The sequence below is a fragment of the Salvia miltiorrhiza genome, chromosome 2, assembly GCF_028751815.1.
Source record: "Salvia miltiorrhiza cultivar Shanhuang (shh) chromosome 2, IMPLAD_Smil_shh, whole genome shotgun sequence".
NCBI lineage: Eukaryota > Viridiplantae > Streptophyta > Magnoliopsida > Lamiales > Lamiaceae > Salvia > Salvia miltiorrhiza.
In genome coordinates, this window is record NC_080388.1 from 48968646 (window position 1) to 48988778 (window position 20133).

Consider the following 20133-nt stretch of genomic DNA (forward strand, 5'->3'; position numbering starts at 1 on the left):
TATATGTGGTTCGATCATAAATAATCTACATCCATGGGCGTTACTCGAGTTTTTCACTATATTCCCGGTAGCAAGTACATTTTACATGGTGAGAGTGAAAGAGAGTCCCCCCTTCGTTCTATGTGCAAGAGCCCTATTTATAGAAGACTAATTGGGCCTAACCCTAAAGCCCACGAAACAATGTGACAAAGCCCAAATCATTGACAAAGCTGGCATCTGGCATAGCTGGAAGTCAAAGCTGGCCCACGGCATAGCTGGAAGTCAAAGCTGGCCCTCAGCGTAGCTGGAAGTCAAAGCTGGCTCTGGGCGTAGCTGAACTTTGTCCCGGGAGCGCCCCCAAAGGTGGATTTCCACAGGTGGTTTGTCCAAGGTGGGATTTTCATGGTGTACAACTCTGATGCATATTTTACTCCTCATCATAAGCATGGGTATAAATTCGGTTAGAGGGTATCAGGTATACCGTATATCTGCTATCACCCAACTTGATGCTTGCGTGGATATCGAGTACCTGATACCCTCTCAATTCATAATGTTGGTCGGGTGTGGGCATTTAGTAGCATAAAAAGGCGGGTATCGGGTACTCGCATTAGGTTTGCGAGTACCCGCAATAGGTTTGCGAGTACCCGCAAACCCAATTATTTATTTATTTACTTTTGATCAACTTTTATGATTATATAGTGTTTTCATAATTAAAAATGTGGCATCCTCATTTTGCTGGTAGGGGTACCTGCAATTTGCAGGTAGAAATACCCTCAATCTGCATGGATTAAAATAAGTGCGGGTAATGCAGGTACACGAATATCCTCCATTGCGGATATTCAGGTATCTGCATAGGAGACGAGTGAGGCCCGCAATTTGAGAGATTTTACGGGTTGGATATCCGCAATTTACGAGTTACACCCCTACAAATAAGATTGGCTCAAAAATTCGATGAAATTGCCCGATTGGCATTCCTATTCAAAAATAGTACTGCTAGTGAAAATGGGTTTGAATATGAGATGATATGATATGATGCAACAACAAGAGTGATGAAAAGTTGGTGAATTAATTTATTCCCCTGAATATATCCATTAGATAAGAGACTGCACGCACGTATATTAATTTACATATTAGACGGAAGGTGGTGATAGCATATTGGGATTTGTTTGATGATGAACATTGTCCGACACCGACACAGGCAATTCCTCATGAGACGACGACGCTTTGGTTAGTTTGTTGTCTAAATCAGCAGACGACCTCTCTCTGCTCTTACCCCAAACCACCGAGTAAAGCCCAACCACTATGATGCCTGCTCCAATCAAGCTGCAAATTCTTATAATATTAGTGAACTTTGTTTGTGTGAGAGAGAGAGGGAGAGGGAGAGAGAGAGAGAGATGATCGACCTTCCAAGATGAAGCTGCTCGGCGAGAACAACGGCTCCGAGGACGGCGGTGATGATCATGCTGAGAGGGCTGAAGGCAGTCACGAAAACGGGCCCTCGCGCCTTATTCACCACACTCTGCATGTAGTATGCAATTCCTGAGCACACAATCCCAGAATACGCAGCAGCAAGAAGCCTAGAATCAAAGCCGATAGCCCAGGCGCTCTTGCGGCGTTCCATTATGACAGCCGCAATTCCACCCTCCACCACTCCCATCACGCACACCAGCGATGTCAACGACAACTCTGCCGGATACTCCTCCAGCGTCTTCTTCTGCACGATGAAGAAGGCAGACCATCCCACGATACACGACAGCAGCATTATAGTGCCGCTCACCCAGTGCTGCTCGCTGCCCGCCGCCGCCTTCTGCTGCCCGCCGCCGTGAGAGTACCACAGGATGTCCACGATCGGCCCCTTGTATAGAGTCATCACCATTGCTCCCATCACTGTTATTAATGTGCCTATCACCTTTGCTAAACTCTGCACTTTTTTCAGGTTCACCCTCTCCAACCTGCATAATCACAATATTGTTTCCTCAACTCGACTTATTATGAAAAATCAGGACTTCGCTATGAAAAATGATGAATTTAAAAAATTGAATTTTCGTTAGCTATAAGATTCGAATCTTTGACAAGAATTTATTCAACAAGGTGATGAATTCACTTTACATCTTTATGATCTAAAGACTATATGTAAGTGGTTCATGTTTTATACGGTTATATGAACCGTCCTCTCTATGTAAATACTTTTAGACATATGTGTGGCTTAATATATTTGTTTTATTATTTATGAATTTGAAGAGAATAAATATTACCTGAAAACGACAGCCATAATGAAGGTGATGGCGGGCAAAACGTTGACGGTGGCTGATGCAAATGTTGCAGATGTATACTGCATTCCCAGGTAGTACAAGTTTTGGTCCAGCACTGGCCTATTAATTAATCATAAATTATTATTTATTAATTACAATTGTTCCAAGATCGAGTTATTGGAAAATCAAATATGAAAAAAAATATATAAAGGGATACAAACTCATTTTTAATAAACTATGAACTATGAATATATGATCATAAATATGTGAAACATACTGAATTCGTTGTAAGAAAATAAATTCAAAAAGAAAAGGAAATTTTCACCCTTATGAGGTTCGAACCTAAAATCACGAATTCATTTAGTAAAATGATTAATTTTTTTATTTTAACCGATCATAGATGAGGATTTATTCCACAAAAATGTTGTGCAAATTTGCATGTACATTTCAGCATATATATAGAGAGAGATAAAGAAATATATGGGGAGAAGTTTAAATTAGAAATTCTTATTTAAAATGAGAACGGACAATCATTTTTAACATTCGATCATGATATCTATTGTAGATGTATCATCTTGAGTTCATTGGAAGTGATTTTTTTCTCGAATGCATTAAATTTAAGAATGAATATATTAATTTCATGGAAAATGCATTATTCTCGCATTCTCATGAAAAATATAATTCTCACGATAATCATACCCCCCAACACAGACACACATATATATGTATATATATATATATGTATATGCGTGATTAGGTTCAAGTGAGAACCACATATTTTGTGAGAACTGAGAACCAAGAAACAAATGTACATAAATATACACGAATAAGAGAGAGTCAACTCGTGAATAGTTAAATATAACATATATATAATGTTCGATCATCTCTTGTTCATATATTTAGAGAGAGAGAGAGAGTGGTAGCAAATAATCATCGTATGGTTTGAGTAACTCATTTTATGAGAAAACAATCTTATGTGAATATAACAAGAAGCTGCATGCGAAATCATAGTAGTAGTTTAAGGACATTACTCTAAGAAAGCAAGCAACATTATCTTGAGAAATATGGATTTTGTCATCCTAGGCCTTATTTTCCTGTAAAAAAACACACAGAAAACTGTTAAGAGAGATTAAGTTAAGAAGTAAACATATGCATGTATATGTATGAGCAAATTAAGAGCTTACTTTTCAAGAAAATATGCGAAGGGGCAGAAAACGAGAGAAGCAACAACATGCCGATAAACCACCAAAATCCAATGACTAAATCCTCGCTTCAACGAAACAAGGCTAATTATGTACATTCCTGCATACCCAAATTGAAGACCTATCATAGCCAAATATGGCTTCATTTTGTTAAAAGATTCACTCATATTCACCATTTTTGTCCTTGTTTATTTTCTTTTTCTTTCTAGTATGGAATAACAAAATCAAGGCTTTGTGGCCTTTTATATACACAAAAGCTGAAGAATAAAAGAATATGAAAGTGAAACCTATGTGTGTGTAAATGTTTATTGAATATAACACCTAAGAATGTCACTAACTTTTTTGATCCTCTTTAAGATTCCTTATCCACCAACTCAATATACCGCACCATATCTCTTGAAACAAGAATCTTTTGCTATAAGCTCAACCAAAAAAGAAAAAAAACAATTACAAAAATATATAATTCTAATGGAAAATGAAGAAGCCCATTTATAATTACGACTTTAATTAATTATCAATGTTTAGTGCTCTCTGATTGAAATAATGTGTGGATGATGAGTGGACACTTTTACGGTCTTTTGATTATTTAAATTGTTAATTGATCATTCATTATCAGTATTATATATACATTAATAAGTGTGGGGGGTGTTTTGTTTCATTAATTATTTGCGTACGCAACTTATTTCCAATTATTGGAGCAAACGGACTTGAAGAAATTGAGTTAAATTACTTAATTTATTTTGAAACCACTTTTATCTTACAATAATTATTCATAAAGGCATGCATATATGGCCAAGTCCTGGTCTCAAAGATGGCTTTTTTTCAATTTGATATCTTGATTTGATCGCCATGTCTCAATTTATGAGAGATCTTACGATATTATTGGTCAAGATCTTATTATGCTATTTCTTTTGCGAAATAATATCTCTTTTTCTATTTATTTATAGTAACTACGTACGTATATTATAGTCATTCTTGTATAAGAAAAGGAAAAAAATGTCCATCCAAAAAAAATATGAAAAAAGCAGCTTTTTTAATGTAAATGTGCAATTATACTCTTAATATTGTTAGTCTGTTACACACTTTTTCGCAAAAGTGTGTAATGACGTAAAAGTGTGTAACAGTGTAAAATACACTATTACACACTTTTTAGAAGTGAAAAAGTGTGTAATAGTGTATTTTATACTTTTACACACTAAAAAGGTATTTTAGTAAAAAATGCTATTATTTTCATATTTTTATTTACATGGCTAGAATTTCCTATGACTAAAAGATTTTGGCTACAATAGAGTGCTGCCTCTATATTATATCTACGTATGTACGTCTTTGTGTTGTTGGACTAATAAAATAAAATATTCAAATTAATCGTATTTAGTACAACACAATTTGATCGTCCTTTTTTCTTTTAAAGTTAATTACGCCAATGCGATGATATACATAGACTTATATATGTACGTATAAGTTTGATATATGGCCCTCTTCTGAAAAGTAGGGGATTGATTAAATTTTCTTTTTTGCTCATCTTTTTGTTGCATGGAGGAAGACTAATTTATCTCTATATGCTTTACGGTCTTTAATTTTTTGAAAAGGGATTTCGAAAAAAAAAAAGTGATATATATAGTTCAATTAATAATTCACGAACCAAAATATTTAAAAGGGAAATAGAATTGTGTGACCCGGCCCCTCGACAATATATATTGTTGCATAATAGCTTGATATATAATTATGTAATATAGATAATATATGTATAGCATTTTTTTTTATTTTTTTTTTTCGAAACGGAAGATACAAACTTATATTAAGACAAATCATCAGCAACAATGTCTCTATGCCAGCTAGGGAAATCCAGAGTCTAACAAACGGACTCCAAACAATTACTCGAGAATTAAGCTAATCTATGTGCCGCCATATTGGCCTCTCTATACACATGATCATTGACGCAAAAAAGAAAGTTCTCCCTAGCAACGTGGAGTATCTCAAGAAGGCACCTAGCGTCTTCCTCTTCATTCACCATTGCTGGTGCTGCAAGGATCGAATCAGTAAAGATACTAACAGGAGCAATCTTGCTCGATACACACCATGATACCATATTATATATTGTCTACTTTATTTATAAATCCACGTACATTAATATTTATTGTTTTATTTGTTTTATTCATTATTCTATTTGCTTTACTTTTTTTGTCATCGTTTTCGTCTATGCATGCATATCATGCTTCATGCATATATAATTTCATTCTTGGGTTTAAAGTTGAAGATCATCTACCTAACGCAATAGAGGCTAAAAAGAATAAATTAAATCCATGTTCATCACAAACTTTAAATTAATTAATTAATTTGGTTCCACTTTTTATTCTGATTCCGACCTTGGATTTATTTATGTAAAGACGCCACTGTTATAGACTGTAGTTCATGTAATACCGTTTTCATATAGTTTCATATATACTGGGCATACTGGACACAGCAATAATATTGGTCCAATTAACACTCAGAATCTCGTCATTAATATAATAAAATCATAAGCAACGTAATTAACCATCAAAGTATGGTTGACTTGTCAAAAGTTCATTTACTTCATCACTTTCGGGTTATCCTAAGATCTAGTTAGAACGTTATCTCTCATGAAAAATGAGAATAATAAATAATACAATATAAATCTATGAATAAATTATTTGTAATAAACGAATAGTGTATTCAATTATTATGGTGAAATTTTCGCACCGTCTAAGATTTGAACCCAGGTAAAATTTTCGCCCCTCTAAATAAATATCAATCATAAGATTTGGGTGGATTGGGTGGCGGAAAAAGAAGCCGAGTTGGATTAATATGCCAGACAAAAACAAGCAGCTTTTAAAAAAACTATGAAACGGGTCCGCAAATCCACAACGGAAGGAAAAAAACCTCACCGCGCAGCGGAACAGAAAGGAGGTGTTGACAGTAGAATTACTAGAAGTTCTTCTCTGGAAGTTGTGAAAAAGCGGCATAAATTAGCTCGTGCTTTTGGAAAACAGCCGCGCGACTTTGTCGTTGAACCGAGTGACAACTCTAACATAAAAGAAATGTCGAATGTGGCAAAGAAAAATTGGGCCGACATAATAGACGAGGAGGAGGGTACCTCGTCGGACATTAATGCCTTACCACGAACCAGAACACTCGATCGAATCTTTTGCAGGGTCTTGGCATGGCTTTTTTCAAGCTCCCGGTGCGCTGGGACTTGGGCCATGTCGAGCTCGGGCTGGTGTGTCGGGGGTCTCCTGTTTCCGACGGTTTTTGCCTTTTGCTCCGGTGGTCGTTTCCGGCATCTTGTCGGTGGGATCTCTTGGTCTTTTGTCTCTTCGGGGTTCCTGTTTATGTTGTTGTCATCGAGAATAATTTGGAATGGGGTGATAGTTAGTCTGAAACTCCTATCTCGAATTGGTCTTGTTCATGACGTTTCTTTGGCTCGTTCGTTAGCGTTTTTTTTGGGTGATGACCATGCCGAAGCTCGGATTTCGCTATCGATAACGATAGTAAGAGGAAAGGGAATTCCAGACGCGATGAGCCCCCTCTCTCAAGGGAGTCTCTCGGCCGCCGCCTAGGCGGTTCTTCCGCGGGCATTTCTGGCCGGCCGGCTGGTCATCTCCGGCCGGCATTATGACGACCCTCACGTCCTCCGATTTTCCTCCTTTACACACCAACGTTCATGTTCTACCTAGGGTTTCCCTCCAGCCGCCGCTTCCGTCTTCTCTTGCGGATCCGTCTTTCGGCGGCGCTTTGCCTATGGGCTTCAACTTATCCCGTGATTGCTCCCTATTCCCGGAAGTTCCCGAGTCCGATATCATGGCGGCAACTAGGGTTTCTTCTGTGGGCCTGGCAACGCAACTTTGGTGCGCGGCAAGTTCGGCCTTGGTCCCTGTGGCTTCTGCGCCCTCGGTGGGGACTAGGGTTCCGGTGCTCCCTCCTCATTCCGTGTCTGTCGCTGCAAGTCATGCCTCGACACCGGTTTTGGAGTCGAGGGTTCCCAAAGTTTGTTCGACTGTGATGGTAACTGGTGCAGACCAGCGTTTTGACAGCAGCAGGGCGATACTTCCTTCATCAGCGGGCAGTTCTCTGTCGCCGTTCGCGGATTCCGTCATTACCTCATTTTCGCGGGATCAATCCTCTTCCTGCATTGACGTTGATCAGCCCGGTGTTCTTCGATCGGGGCATCCGGAGCAGCAACGTTTGCTTTTGGAGTTAGGCCGGGGTGGAGATGTTCCGTCTGGTACTCCTCCCGTGAAGTCGTTTGCCGAGTCTCTTAGGCAATCTTCGGGACGTCCCGCAGACGTCCCGGCTCATGATTTTGCGGTGCTGAAACTCGCAATGGTGAACGACATGCCGTGCCTTTCTATTTCGTCGGCTTTCCGTCAACGGCAAATCAAATCCTTTCAGCATGTTATTCATGGGAGGGTTTTCCTTCGCAAAGGCGATTCGCCGAGATTTGCGGCGGATCTTTTTACTGAGCTCTCTATCCTCTGGAAAACGTCGGCTCCTTGGCAGGTTATCCCTCTGGGCAAGGGATATTTCACTTTGAAGTTCTCGTCACCTGAGGATTATGCTTTGGCTTTCGCGAAATCTGCTTGGCGTCTTCGTATGGGAATTCTTTTCCTTCAGGCATGGACTCCCAACTTCAATTCGAACAAGATTGTTTCTTCTACTGCTCAGGTTTGGGTCCGTATCTTTAATCTCCCGCATGAGTTTTGGCATCCTGAAGTTCTCTCTGGTATAGCTAGGCATGTTGGAACTCCTATTCTCGTTGATGGCATGTCTGCTAGGGCTTCAGTTGGTTATTTTGCTAGGGTGTTAGTTGAGATGAATGTGGCCTTGGATATCCCTCAGTTTCTTGATGTTAAATGTGATGATGATATTTATGAAATTGAGTTTGGCTATGAGAATTTGCCATACTTCTGTTGTCTTTGTTCTGCGATTGGCCATGCCACTGATGACTGCAGAAAACTTTCTTCGGGCAAAGAGCCTGCTTCTCCGACTAAGCAGACAGAACAGGATAATAATTTGCGGGGCAGGAAGCATCGCAATAGATCTCGACAATGGAAGAAGACTAGGAGTCGTTCTGTTGCGAACCGACAGCGCGCGAATAAGGTGCCTTGTTCTACTGGGCTGGATAATGATGCGGAGTCTTCGTCCAGACGTGAATATGTTACTGCTGGAAAGAATTCTATGGAAAAAAGCAATCGGTTTGAGGTGCTGGAAGGTAGGGAGTTTGAGAATGGAGACAATACGGCAGCACGTAGAGATGACTCGATCTCGATTTCAGGACCTGATTCTGTACTCGATCGGCCCATTGATGCTCAAGATAACAAAGAGGACACGACTGTTTTGGAGGTTTCCAATAGCCCCGTGGATGAGGAGGTCATTGCAGACGATCGAGAGGCCGTTAGTTCGGCAGCACGATGGCAAAGGGAGAACGAGGCCGGGTCTGAGGTCATTATGCGATCTGCAGTGGTTCCGTCCACGGACATGGCAGATGATTTGGCATCTCGGTTGGAGCCCACACATGCTGCTCAGGAGGAGTTGGCTAGTCGTATTAGCAGGTTAGAGGAGCAGGTTAGTCAGGGGATGCAAATGCTCGTTGACAATCCCAAGCGTCGACCGGGTCGACCTAAAAAGGGTATGGAACGTCCGCAAACTCCACTGAATCCGATTGACAGTATAAAAAGTCGGCTCAGGAATGCAGAGGATCCAAGCATGCGGTTTTTGAATAAGGGCGCTGTTCTTGACACTCCGTCGCCGGTGGAGTTCTTGAATAAAGTGCACAATGCTCAGTCTGGAGGAGCGCTTATTCAAAATTTTGTGGTTCATTCTTCTTCTTCAGACGCAGCTCAAGCTATGTCGGCTGTGGTTTCTAAAAGATGGGGAGATATGCTGGATGACGAAGAATCTCTTAACGAGGATGATTTAATGTTCTCTTAGTCTTGGTTGTTTTTTTTGGTTTTCCGTGACTTCTCGCGGGTGCTTTCGCTTGTTTTTTCGCTTGAACCTCTCTTTTTTTTTTTAATAAACTTTCTATTTCAGCAGCTCGGATTTCGCTATCGACTTGTTTCTTGTTTTTTTGTTCCCCTTTCCAAGCACTATTTTTCCTTCGTTTCATGAAGGTTTTAACGAGACCTGACTTTTGTTAGCTTCTCTGCTTTCTTGGGTTTTCTTTGTATTTCTTTTTTATTTTTTTGTTATTTAATAAAATCGCATTTTAATAAATTAAGTGTAATATTGATAATTTAATTTATAGCATACATCGTATGTTAACGTTTGACCATCACGCGAGAGATTTATTTTTATAAGTGTCTTTGCTGGAGCTTATATTAAGATATTACATTTATAATAATTCTCATGTTTTTGAAATATATATGACATGTATTTAGAGGTGGTCTTGGGTACAATCGGGTTGACCCGCACTCGGACCCTGATTTGCATATCCTGATCTGAACTCGTATCCTGACTCAACTCATGCAAATGACATTATTCGATTATACAAATGACATTGTCTGTAATTGACACTATTTTGTTATACAAATAACATTGCCTATAAATGACAATATAACATTGTAAATGACACTGTGTATAATTGACACGATTCAAAAATATAAATGACACTTCATGCAATTTCACTATAAGATTGTAAATAACACTATAACATTTTAAAATGTTACAGTGTCATTTATATAACCGAATAATATCAATTATAGGCAGTGTCACTTGTATAACCGAATAGTGTCATTTACACGATTTGAGTCAGAATGCATGTAAGGATCATGATGCGGGTTAAAATTTGAGTGTGGAACAACTCGATTGTACAGTACATCCGATTGTTTGCAAGTTTTTGTGTACTAATAATTTAATTAACGTAAAAAAGTTGATACCAAATGTAGAATTGCAGCACTTGGGAGACAAATCATGAAGGATCCAACATACACAAAGCATATCGGATTGGACTTCGGTGGTTTCGTTGTAAGATCCCAACTTTGAGGTTTGGTGGATTCCCACCTCACAATTAAGCCCCACTTTGATGAAATTATCACGTTAGTTTCGCTAATTCAGCTATTATATATACTCATCTATAACATTATTCTTTGATTAAGCATACTAAATATTTCGCGTATTAAAATTCAGATTATTAAACAGGTCTTGATTAAGCAATAAGCATGCAGATCAAAATCAGTGAAACGAAGTCTTAAACTGTCAAACAATTTAACATAGAACTTCGCCAATAAATTTATCTTATATATATTGGATAACGATCCCTAGTTTATGCTAGTAAACAAATGTGCCTAATTAATGATTATGTGGTGACGGCATATTGGTTACCGATTTTTAAATTTTTACGTGTTAAACACAAGCGCATAAATTATAATTAATGAGCACATATATCATGATTCATACATGTGTATCAACATAAGTTGCCATGTAATAGTATCAATATTTGTTGAGTCAGTCGGAGGCTCATCCATAGAGATGACCACTTATAAGTCAGTGTCCTGCATTGGAAAGGCTCGTCCAACTTACTCTTATCCATTAGTTTTGATTTTTACATTTTCATTTAATTATATTAATATAAATTACATTAATTTAATTTAATTTAATTTAAATGACATCAATTTAAATAATACATTTCTTAAATTAAAATTAAACTAATTAAGAAAATTGGAAATTAAAATAATTAAATAATAAATAGATCATTTTAAGGAAAGTTCAAACTAATGTCAAAAGCCCATTATTTAATTCTATGAATTATTTTAAAAGTCTATTGGACGGATGAGTCGAGCTCCCACATACCTGCATCGGTCGACTCATCCGACAAACCGACTCGAGTTGGCCAAATGAGTCTATCGATGTGAGTGCTCTAATAGAATTCACAATTGACACTCTGTATGGCTGTATCTGTATGCAGTGTTTAATTAATCATGTCCATACATAAAAAGAAAGAGTTTGAAATATAATCAAATTAATGAGTCAATGTGCTGACACTGCGACACTGATTTTTATCCACACCAATTCTCTTGATGAGTCATGCAGGATGACCTCAAGAATCTCATATTTATATATTCAACTTTTAAGATTCGATTTTATGTTTTTTTACTTCTTGGGGCTCTACTAATTATGAAGTTTAATTCAATGTTTATTTGGATAATAATTAGCCTTATATTTTGACCAATAATAACATCTTCGCTTTCAATTCGTTTATATAAGACAAATTTGATAAACTTGATAATTTTTCTTAATTCGAAATATTTATTTTTTGTCATAGGGAATTTCGGTATTGACAATTTGACATAGGCATCGAATTAGTTTTCAAAATAATTATGTAGGATATTAATTCTGAAGGTTTGCGCTTATTATTGATTGCATATTTACATACTTGTAGACGGAAATTTAAAATTATTGATTAGATATTTGGTTAAGCAAAAGTAAATATATACTAGTACTATATTTTTTTTTTCATTTGAACTGTGCTTTGCCTTTTGTCCGCTTATAGATTGATTAATCTTTCGACATTTTAATTTAAAACCATTTATTTTTTGTTAGTTAGTTGACATATGCAGCCACAGCCACCAGCGTTTTTATTTTTAATTTTTAACTGAATATTCGAATAGCCCTAATTGAGATTAAATTTTGCTAAAACTCGAATTTCTCATGAAAAACTTTTGTTTTTTAATTAAAAAAGTATCACTGGGATGACAAAAATAGTTTGTTAACAGCAAACTTACAACCTATATATTGACCAAAGTGGTATAAACAAAACCAACAAATAATGAAAAATATTATTAAGTATATAATAAATAACGTGTTCAATATATGGAGAATAACTTGCATGATTCACATCGTTGTGTGTGACATACACTAATTAAAAAAGAAAAGAAAAGTATAGTGCCTTGATACTAAAATAGCAGCTTTAATCGAAGGAAAATGCTTTACTTTGTGATAACACCGATTTAGTGCGTAAACTACTATGCAGATGGAATTATGTTCTTTGCAAAATGGAACCTTATTTGGACAGAATATTTGTCTCTGAGCCGACTTATCATGGTTTCATAACTTCTTCTCAAACGATTCTTCTTTACAATTTTCTTTAAAAATAAAAAAAAACTTTTGAAGATTCATTTGAAGCAATTTTAACGTCTTTCACATCTCACATTACGATAGTTTCCGGTTATATTTTGGCATAATTTATTTTTCAAGAACACGAATCAGTTAGCTTATCAAGATTATCTTACAATCCTAGTGCGTTCACTTTGAGGTATAGAAGAAGGATAACCTACATTTACCATCTGCTGTGAACTTAATGAAATATCATATTTCTTGTTTTGATGATACCAAAATCAGTAGGCCTTCCTTCTAACTAGAACTGTTCGAACTCAAGTGTTAGAGTTCTTTTCTAGTTTTGTTGTTGTTCTGAAGACTGAAGACTGGAGCCGGAGGACTGAAGACTGAAGTTGCCGACTGATGTGACGATTAAGGCAAAGTCAAATACTGATATTTGACTAACTAGTCCAAAAGAATCAGTTACGACTGATTATTTAATGCGAGCCACGTGGATTCATCGGACTGATACTAAAGTCAAGTATCAGCTAAACATTCTTCCTCGGACTGAACCTCTAAAGTTTAAAGGAAGCCACGCACTCCAGAAATATAGCCGCATTAAATGCAGAGATCTCAGGATCGTCCTTTCTCTGCAGAGGCCCATCCTTTTGGTGATCACTTTTCCAGAGATATCCTATCTCCTGCTCCTCAAAGTAGCCGTACTCACCAAACAAAGGAACCTCGAAAATTGGAGCCTCAGCCCAAGTTTAAATTACTTTCTAACGGAAGAATTCTTGAAGATCATTTCAGCCAACGGATCTATTCAAGACCTCTCCTATAAATAGAGCTCGAGTATCAATTCAATCTTCACCGATTCAACTACATAAGCTGAAACGCTGCCGAATTCGTCACTCAGCATTCAAAGCCATTCCAAAGTTTGAATCGAAGAAGAGAATCACAAAGCCAAAAATCAGCCACTTCTGATTACATACATTCTCTTAGAACTTAAGCAAATACTGTATATCCAAAGCCTAGGTATAACTGATTACAGAGAACCTGTTCTTTGTAATCTAGTTGGCAAGTTTTCGAACCTCTTTTCAACCGACCGGATTGAGAGTTTGAGTTGTAAGGAGTTCAGACCAGTGTTCTGACTCCAAGAGATCTTAGTATTTGCAGAAAGACATAGTTTTGTCTCAGTGAAGCTAAGAGTGAGAAATCCAACCCAGTGTGTTGGTACTGAAGATAGGATCTTCAGTTGTCTAGGTTTGCTGTGCACTCGTAAGCACATGCCCAGTGAAGTTGTCAGTCTGATCAACTGACCGTGGATGTAAGAAGTATTTTTCGAACCACGTAAAAATCCCCTTGTTGCTTATCGCTTTCAGTATTTACCTTTCTTATCTGTGCACAAACGTTTTCTCAACCGAAACTGATTAATAGCAAAGTGGAACTTAAATCTTGACAACTCACTTAATCACGTGGATTCAGCGGACTAATACTAAAGTCAAGTATCAGTTAAACATTCTTCCTCGGACTGAACCTCCAACGTTCAAAGGAAGCCACGCACTCCAGAAGTACAACCGCATTAAATGCAGAGATTTCAGGATCGTCATTTCTCTGCAGAGGCCATTCCTTTTTGGTGATCACCTTTTCAGAGATGTCGCATCTCCTGCTCTTCAAAGTAGCCGTTCTCACCAAACAAGGAACCTCGAAGATTGAAGCCTCAACCCAAGTTCAAATTACTCTCTAATGGAAGAAATCTTGAAGACCATCTCCGTCAACGGATCTATTCAAGACGTCTCCTATAAATTGCGCTCGAGGATCACATCAATCTTCACCGATTCAACAACATAAGCTGAAACGCTGTCGAATTCGTTACTCAGCAAAACCAAGCCTCCCCACAGTTTGAATCGAAGAAGAGAATCACAAAGCCAAAAATCAGTCACTGATGATTACATACATTCTCTTAGAACTTAGGCAGATATTGTATATCCAAAGCCTAGGTAAAACTGACTGCAAAGAACTTGTTCTTTGTGGGTTAGTTGGCAAGTTTTCAAACCTCTCTTTAACCAACCGGATTGAGTGTTTGTGTTGAAAAGGAGTTCAGACCAGTGCTCTGTCTCCATGAGATCTTAGTGCCCAGTGTGCGCTAGGAGTGAGAAATCCAACCCAGTGTGTTGGTACTGAAGATAAGATCTTCAATCATCTCAGTTTGTGTGCACCCGCAAGCACACGTTCAGGTTTGTTGTGCACCCGTAAGCACACGCATCGGTTTGCAGTGCACCCATAAGCACTTGCCCAGTGAAGTTGTTGGTCTGATCAACCGACCGTGGATGTAGGAAGTGTTTTCCGAACCACGTAAAAATCTCTGTGTTATTTACAGCTTTCAGTACTTACCTTCTTACTTGTGCTCTTACCTTCCTAAACTGAAAACTGATTAATTGCAAAGAGAAACTTAACGACTGACAACGTGTTTAATATCACAAGCTATTTCGACTGAAGCCTTACGTATATCTCTGTTTAATCAAACTCGACTGAAGCCTTACGTATATCAGTTTAAGTTTTTGACTTAACTGATAACTCCTTACTGAAGAGTATTCAGTATCAGTCGTCAACCATGTTTTGACAAAACTCCTTTTGGTAAACAGGTTGAATCAGTTTGTTTTTAAAGTTTCGTTTTAACTGAGAAAAATAGCTCATAGGTAGGGCTGTGCATCGGTCGGTTCGGCCGGCCGACCGACCAAAAATATACAAACCGATGGGCCGACGGTTTGGAGGATTTATGGGCCGAACCGACCGACGTTTGAAGAGCAGCCGGCCGAACACCGAACCGTGGAAATAATCGGTTTTCGACCGACCGAATAGAGTCGAGCCGAATAGCTGGATGAGCTGGCGGCGGCGGTGCACTCGGAGAAGCAACGGTTGGAGGTGAGGCGGCGGCGTGGCTCGCTCTGGTGTGGAGGTGAGGCGGCTCGCTCTGGAATGGAGCGCGTCTTGCCGGGAGGCTCGAGGCGCGGCGGCAAGGAAGGGCGGCTCGTCGGTCTGGAATGGAGTGCGTCGCCAATCTGAAATGGGGCCTGGGGGTGGAGGGAGGCAGGTTTGGGTTGGGAGGAGGGGAGGGGAGGGGCCGCATAGAGTGAAGAGAGAAGTGAGATTTGATGATTATGAATTTAGGGTTAAGAAATTGGGGTGGGGAGGTGGGCCGTGGGCTTAGCTTTAGGAAAGTAAAAAAAAAAAAATATTATATATATTTATCGGTCGGTTCGGTTTTCGACCGATCAAATTCGGGAAAACCGAACCGATCGAAAAAACCGAGATTTCTATAAAAAATGGGCCGAACCGACCGACCATAGAAAAAAAACCGACCGAAAACCGATCGGTTCGGCTTATTTTTTTTCGGTTTTTTCGGTCGGCTCGGTTTTTGCTCACCCCTACTCATAGGTGTATTCCCCCCCCCCTCATATACCTATTCGAGACCCTCCGGACCTAACAATAAGTAGGCCATATCAAGATTAATATTGATTTAGATTGAAGTTCATTACGATCCATCGAAATCAAGTCCCTATGATAACTTTCCTTCGAGTCATTCCCCAATTTATTAATTAAGTTTATGTTATTGTTATTTAGTTTGCTTGTTTTATTTTAGCTTTGTTTTAGTTATAAGCATCTCTTGATTTTGGTTGTCTAAGTAGATTGAAAACAACTTATTAATAGTATTTAGAAGTTTGAATTCACCATCATTGTGGGATACGACATTCCTTCCACTTATTGCAACTACACCGTGCACTTGCAGCGTAGCTAAAAATAAATAGCGAACATTTACTAATGAAAGTTTTTCATCTATTCAATTGACTTGAGTTAATATAATCTCCTTTATAATAGCAAAACCACTTATCCTATCTGGCATGTCTAAAATTGATTTATTTCAAAAATTCTTAAATTCTCATGTATTTACAGTAATTTACCATGTATACTTTTCATTATATATTAATTAATTAACTATTACATTCTATATAAAGATTCATTAATCTTAGTAAATATAATTAATAGTAGATGTACGTGTATATATATATATATATATATATATATATATATCTATAAATATTAACTTACATATAATCTAAATTAATAAATTTTATTATTTATTTTATCTTGATAAAAATTAGATTTACATGTCTGACAAGATAAAAATTACTATATTTTATATACGATAAATGATTTTAATTGAATGTAGTAATTAGATGTGTATTTGTTAGTAATTTTATATTTCTCAAAAGCGTATATATTATATGTATATTTTGCAATATATTATACTGTATGAATTTATATATATATATATATATATATATATATATAATATTTATCTTCTTAATTCTTAATAAAATCAATTTTAAATTGGGTTTGAATTAGACATGCACGTGTATGTAACAGGTCCGGTCATTGATTTGCATGTTTGCATAATAAAATCTTATTTTACGTCTATCAAAATCATTAATTTTTTTTCTAATTTTTTATAAAATATATCCATACATTTATCGTGAAGAAAAATATATTTTTCACATCTAAAAACTTTATTTGTTTCAGTTTCGTCCATTACAATAATAAGAATTTAGATAATGAACAATAGAGGATATGATGTTAAAATATATTTGAAATCTTTAATCTTGTATCAAATTTATAATAATCTCAATCGAGTGAAGAATTCATATAAATCACCCCATTTCACATTGATTTTTATAAGATTTCACCAAAATAAAACTTATACGAGAAGAAGCTCTTGCTTTCCAAATTAAAAATCTACGTTTAATTGGCAGAATGATTTAGACTAATACAATTTGAATTGCATTGTCAATTCAATTTGACCAAATTTATTTAATTAAATACATAATTTAATTAATTTAATTTTGAAAAATAAATTGGTGTGATTAAGTAAATTATTTCTTCAATTAATTTGGTTATAAAATAATATTTTTGTATATATTTTTAAAAATAAAATTTGGATTCAACGTTGATTTTTTATGAAAAATATCAATTAATTTACTAAATAAAATAATACAATTTGAATCTCGCATCAACTTTCTTAAGCTTCACACGAGATTATTTTCAGAACTTAGTTATGGCCTTTCAAACTTCAAATGAGATAATGTTCAAGAGTCAATTTTGTTCTTTCAAATTTTAAATGAGATGCTCGAAACTCAATTATGATATTTCAAGCTCCACGTGAAATAATGCACAAAAATTTGTCAAGATTTTTCAAGCTGCATACAAGATGATGTTTAGAAGTTAGTTATGATCTTACAAGCTCAAGATGATAATGATCTTCAAAGCTGCACACGAGATAATTCTTGTAACTTAATTATGGTCATTCAAAGTTCAAATGAGATTTGCTGCAAAAGAAAAAGAAGTTCAAATGAGATGATACTCACAAGTTAAATTTGTTCTTTCAAAACTCCAGATAGTAATGTTAAAAAAATTGATGCATAAACGTTTATTTTTTGTATTTTATGGTTTAGACGAGATGATGCTCAAAAGTCTGGTGTTCAAACGTTAGATGTCGTCTTTCCGGATTTAGATGATGATATGATCCTACAAGGTTCAGACGAGATGATGCTCAGATGAAAGAAAATCTTCAATCTTATATTGACCTTTTTGAAAACAATATTAAATAAAAATTTATATTAAAAATATTTATTATTCTAACAAAAAGTTAACATTTAATTTTGGAATATGGTTCAGATTAATATAATTTCAACTATATTACCTCAAATTAAATAAATTTAAAAATAATTTTTATATAAATAATTATATATACAAAAATAATATTATATCATTTAAAAATAATTTAAAATAATTTTCCGTCGAATTTCGACGAGTTACACACTAACTAGTACATTAATAATTAAATTATTGTTGATTATACTCGTAGCAAAGTTGGAGTTTTTTTTTTTCATCACTCGTAGCGAAGCTGGAGTTTAATTTTTTCTTTCTTTCTTTCGATCAAAATCTTATAAAGAATGAATATTCAAATTTAACTCATTATTATATGTTTTTGAAATTATTTTGGATCAAGTTTCTTATGTCAGTCTCCAAAGTCCAACTAACATTTTATTTGATTTTATTAACCGAGATAAAGTAGTGCAATTAAACGAATATAGAAACTTGATATGCAATCACTTGGTGAATCCATTAGCCAATGGAGATAAGATCAACAACCTTAATTTGAAAATGGATTAAATTAGGATATATTTGATATTCCCTCCGTCTCATTTAACATGATCCTTTTACTTTCACTGAATGGGTCATGTTAAGTGGAACGGTGGGAGTATATTTTAATAAATTTTAATTAATTAGTAAATAGTTGGATTATTAAATTAATTAATTGGAGACAAAAGAAAATTTCGGCCTGTTAATCTGAAGCTACAGGCGTGTATTATTTCTATAAGAACATGAATGTATTTTTTTTGTCAGACACACGTAAAATCACATAAACACAAGTGAGAAAATATTTAGAGCACTATAGAACTCAATTGGAAAATTTCTAACTTTCGAAGATTGAATTGTGCACCGAAAATTATTTCTACATCGAATCTGCAATATACGTGTAGTGGATTCAATATACGTGTAGTGGATTCAACTGCAGGAATTGCTACATAATTATTTGCTACACAACAAGTAATTTTACATAATTATTTGCTACACAACAAGTAATTTATTCTAATTGTTGTGTATTTGTAATCTCTACATACGAATCAATTGTAAAACTACGAGCTAGAAGCTTACTTGCCTATTTTTCTTCACTTTTCGGGGTTTTTGGGCTTTTTGGCCCGTCCTGATAAATGAACAAAGTTACAGAGTTAGAAGCTTACTTGCATACTTCTCTTCACTTTTACACTTATCTTTTACAATGAGTGAGAGCTACATGGGGAGTATACAACTAAGTGAACACACCGTTACAATTAAGAACAATTGAAAGGATCAGTGTGTTCAGGTCTAGGCTTATGATATTTACAATGAAGAACGCCTAGTTTAGGAACTTCTAATGTATTCTCAAGTTTAAACTTGGAATTTTACAGTGAAGAATATAAGTTCCTTTTTGGGCTATTGTTGTTCTCAAAAGATTTACCTCACAGCTTCCCCACCACCTTGCTTATCTTGAGCTTCCATCACATATGTAGACATGAATTTGAATAGAGCCGTTGGAGAGAGTTTTCTTCAAAATTCAATCTGTTATCCGTTGGAATCTTCTCATTGCATCAAGTAATGGTCGTAATAGCTGGATTTGCACATTCATATGTTGAGGTTGATATCCAGTAGACATCTTTGTACATTTTTCTTAAAAGCGGGATTCACATTTAATACGAACTATGTAACATTAAATGTCTGGAATAGTTTGATAAAAATGTAAAGGTTGACTTTGTTTTAGGCTTGTTGGCTTCAGAGCTGACGTAGCATAAGTGAGTTTGAGCACGTGCTAACTTCCAGTTAGTTTGAGTAGACTGATGCTTCCATTAGTTCGTGTTTCAATTCAATGAAGTCTACGTGTTGGTGGCCTGGCATGCACGAACCTGATCAGCTTAGCCGTCTGCTGATTCTTCAAACTTAGATTTTTTCATCAGTCTGACTGTCCTTCAGTTGGGTCATCTGTTGGT

General features: G+C 36.3%; 1 protein-coding gene across 1 annotated transcript; it reads right to left on the reverse strand.

The window, feature by feature from the left end:
* Positions 1–1026: 1026 nt before the first annotated feature.
* Positions 1027–3705, reverse strand: LOC131011900 (WAT1-related protein At1g21890-like). The gene is made up of 5 exons (XM_057939800.1): positions 3416–3705; positions 3263–3325; positions 2235–2351; positions 1383–1931; positions 1027–1302 (listed from the first exon to the last, which is right to left on the reverse strand). Exons 1-5 carry the CDS (start codon positions 3607–3609, stop codon positions 1110–1112), a joined length of 1116 nt encoding a protein of 371 aa, XP_057795783.1. The 5' UTR covers positions 3610–3705; the 3' UTR covers positions 1027–1109.
* Between the last annotated feature and the right edge of the window lie 16428 nt (positions 3706–20133).

Excerpts from the sequence above, each read along its gene's own strand:
- LOC131011900 (XM_057939800.1), bottom strand. The coding sequence starts at position 3,609 with ATGGTGAATATGAGTGAATCTTTTAACAAAATGAAGCCATATTTGGCT. Across the intron at positions 3,326-3,415 it reads TTCGCATATTTTCTTGAAAA|GAAAATAAGGCCTAGGATGA; the intron begins GTAAGCTCTTAA and ends GTTTTTTTACAG. Across the intron at positions 1,303-1,382 it reads GAGCAGCTTCATCTTGGAAG|CTTGATTGGAGCAGGCATCA; the intron begins GTCGATCATCTC and ends AAGAATTTGCAG.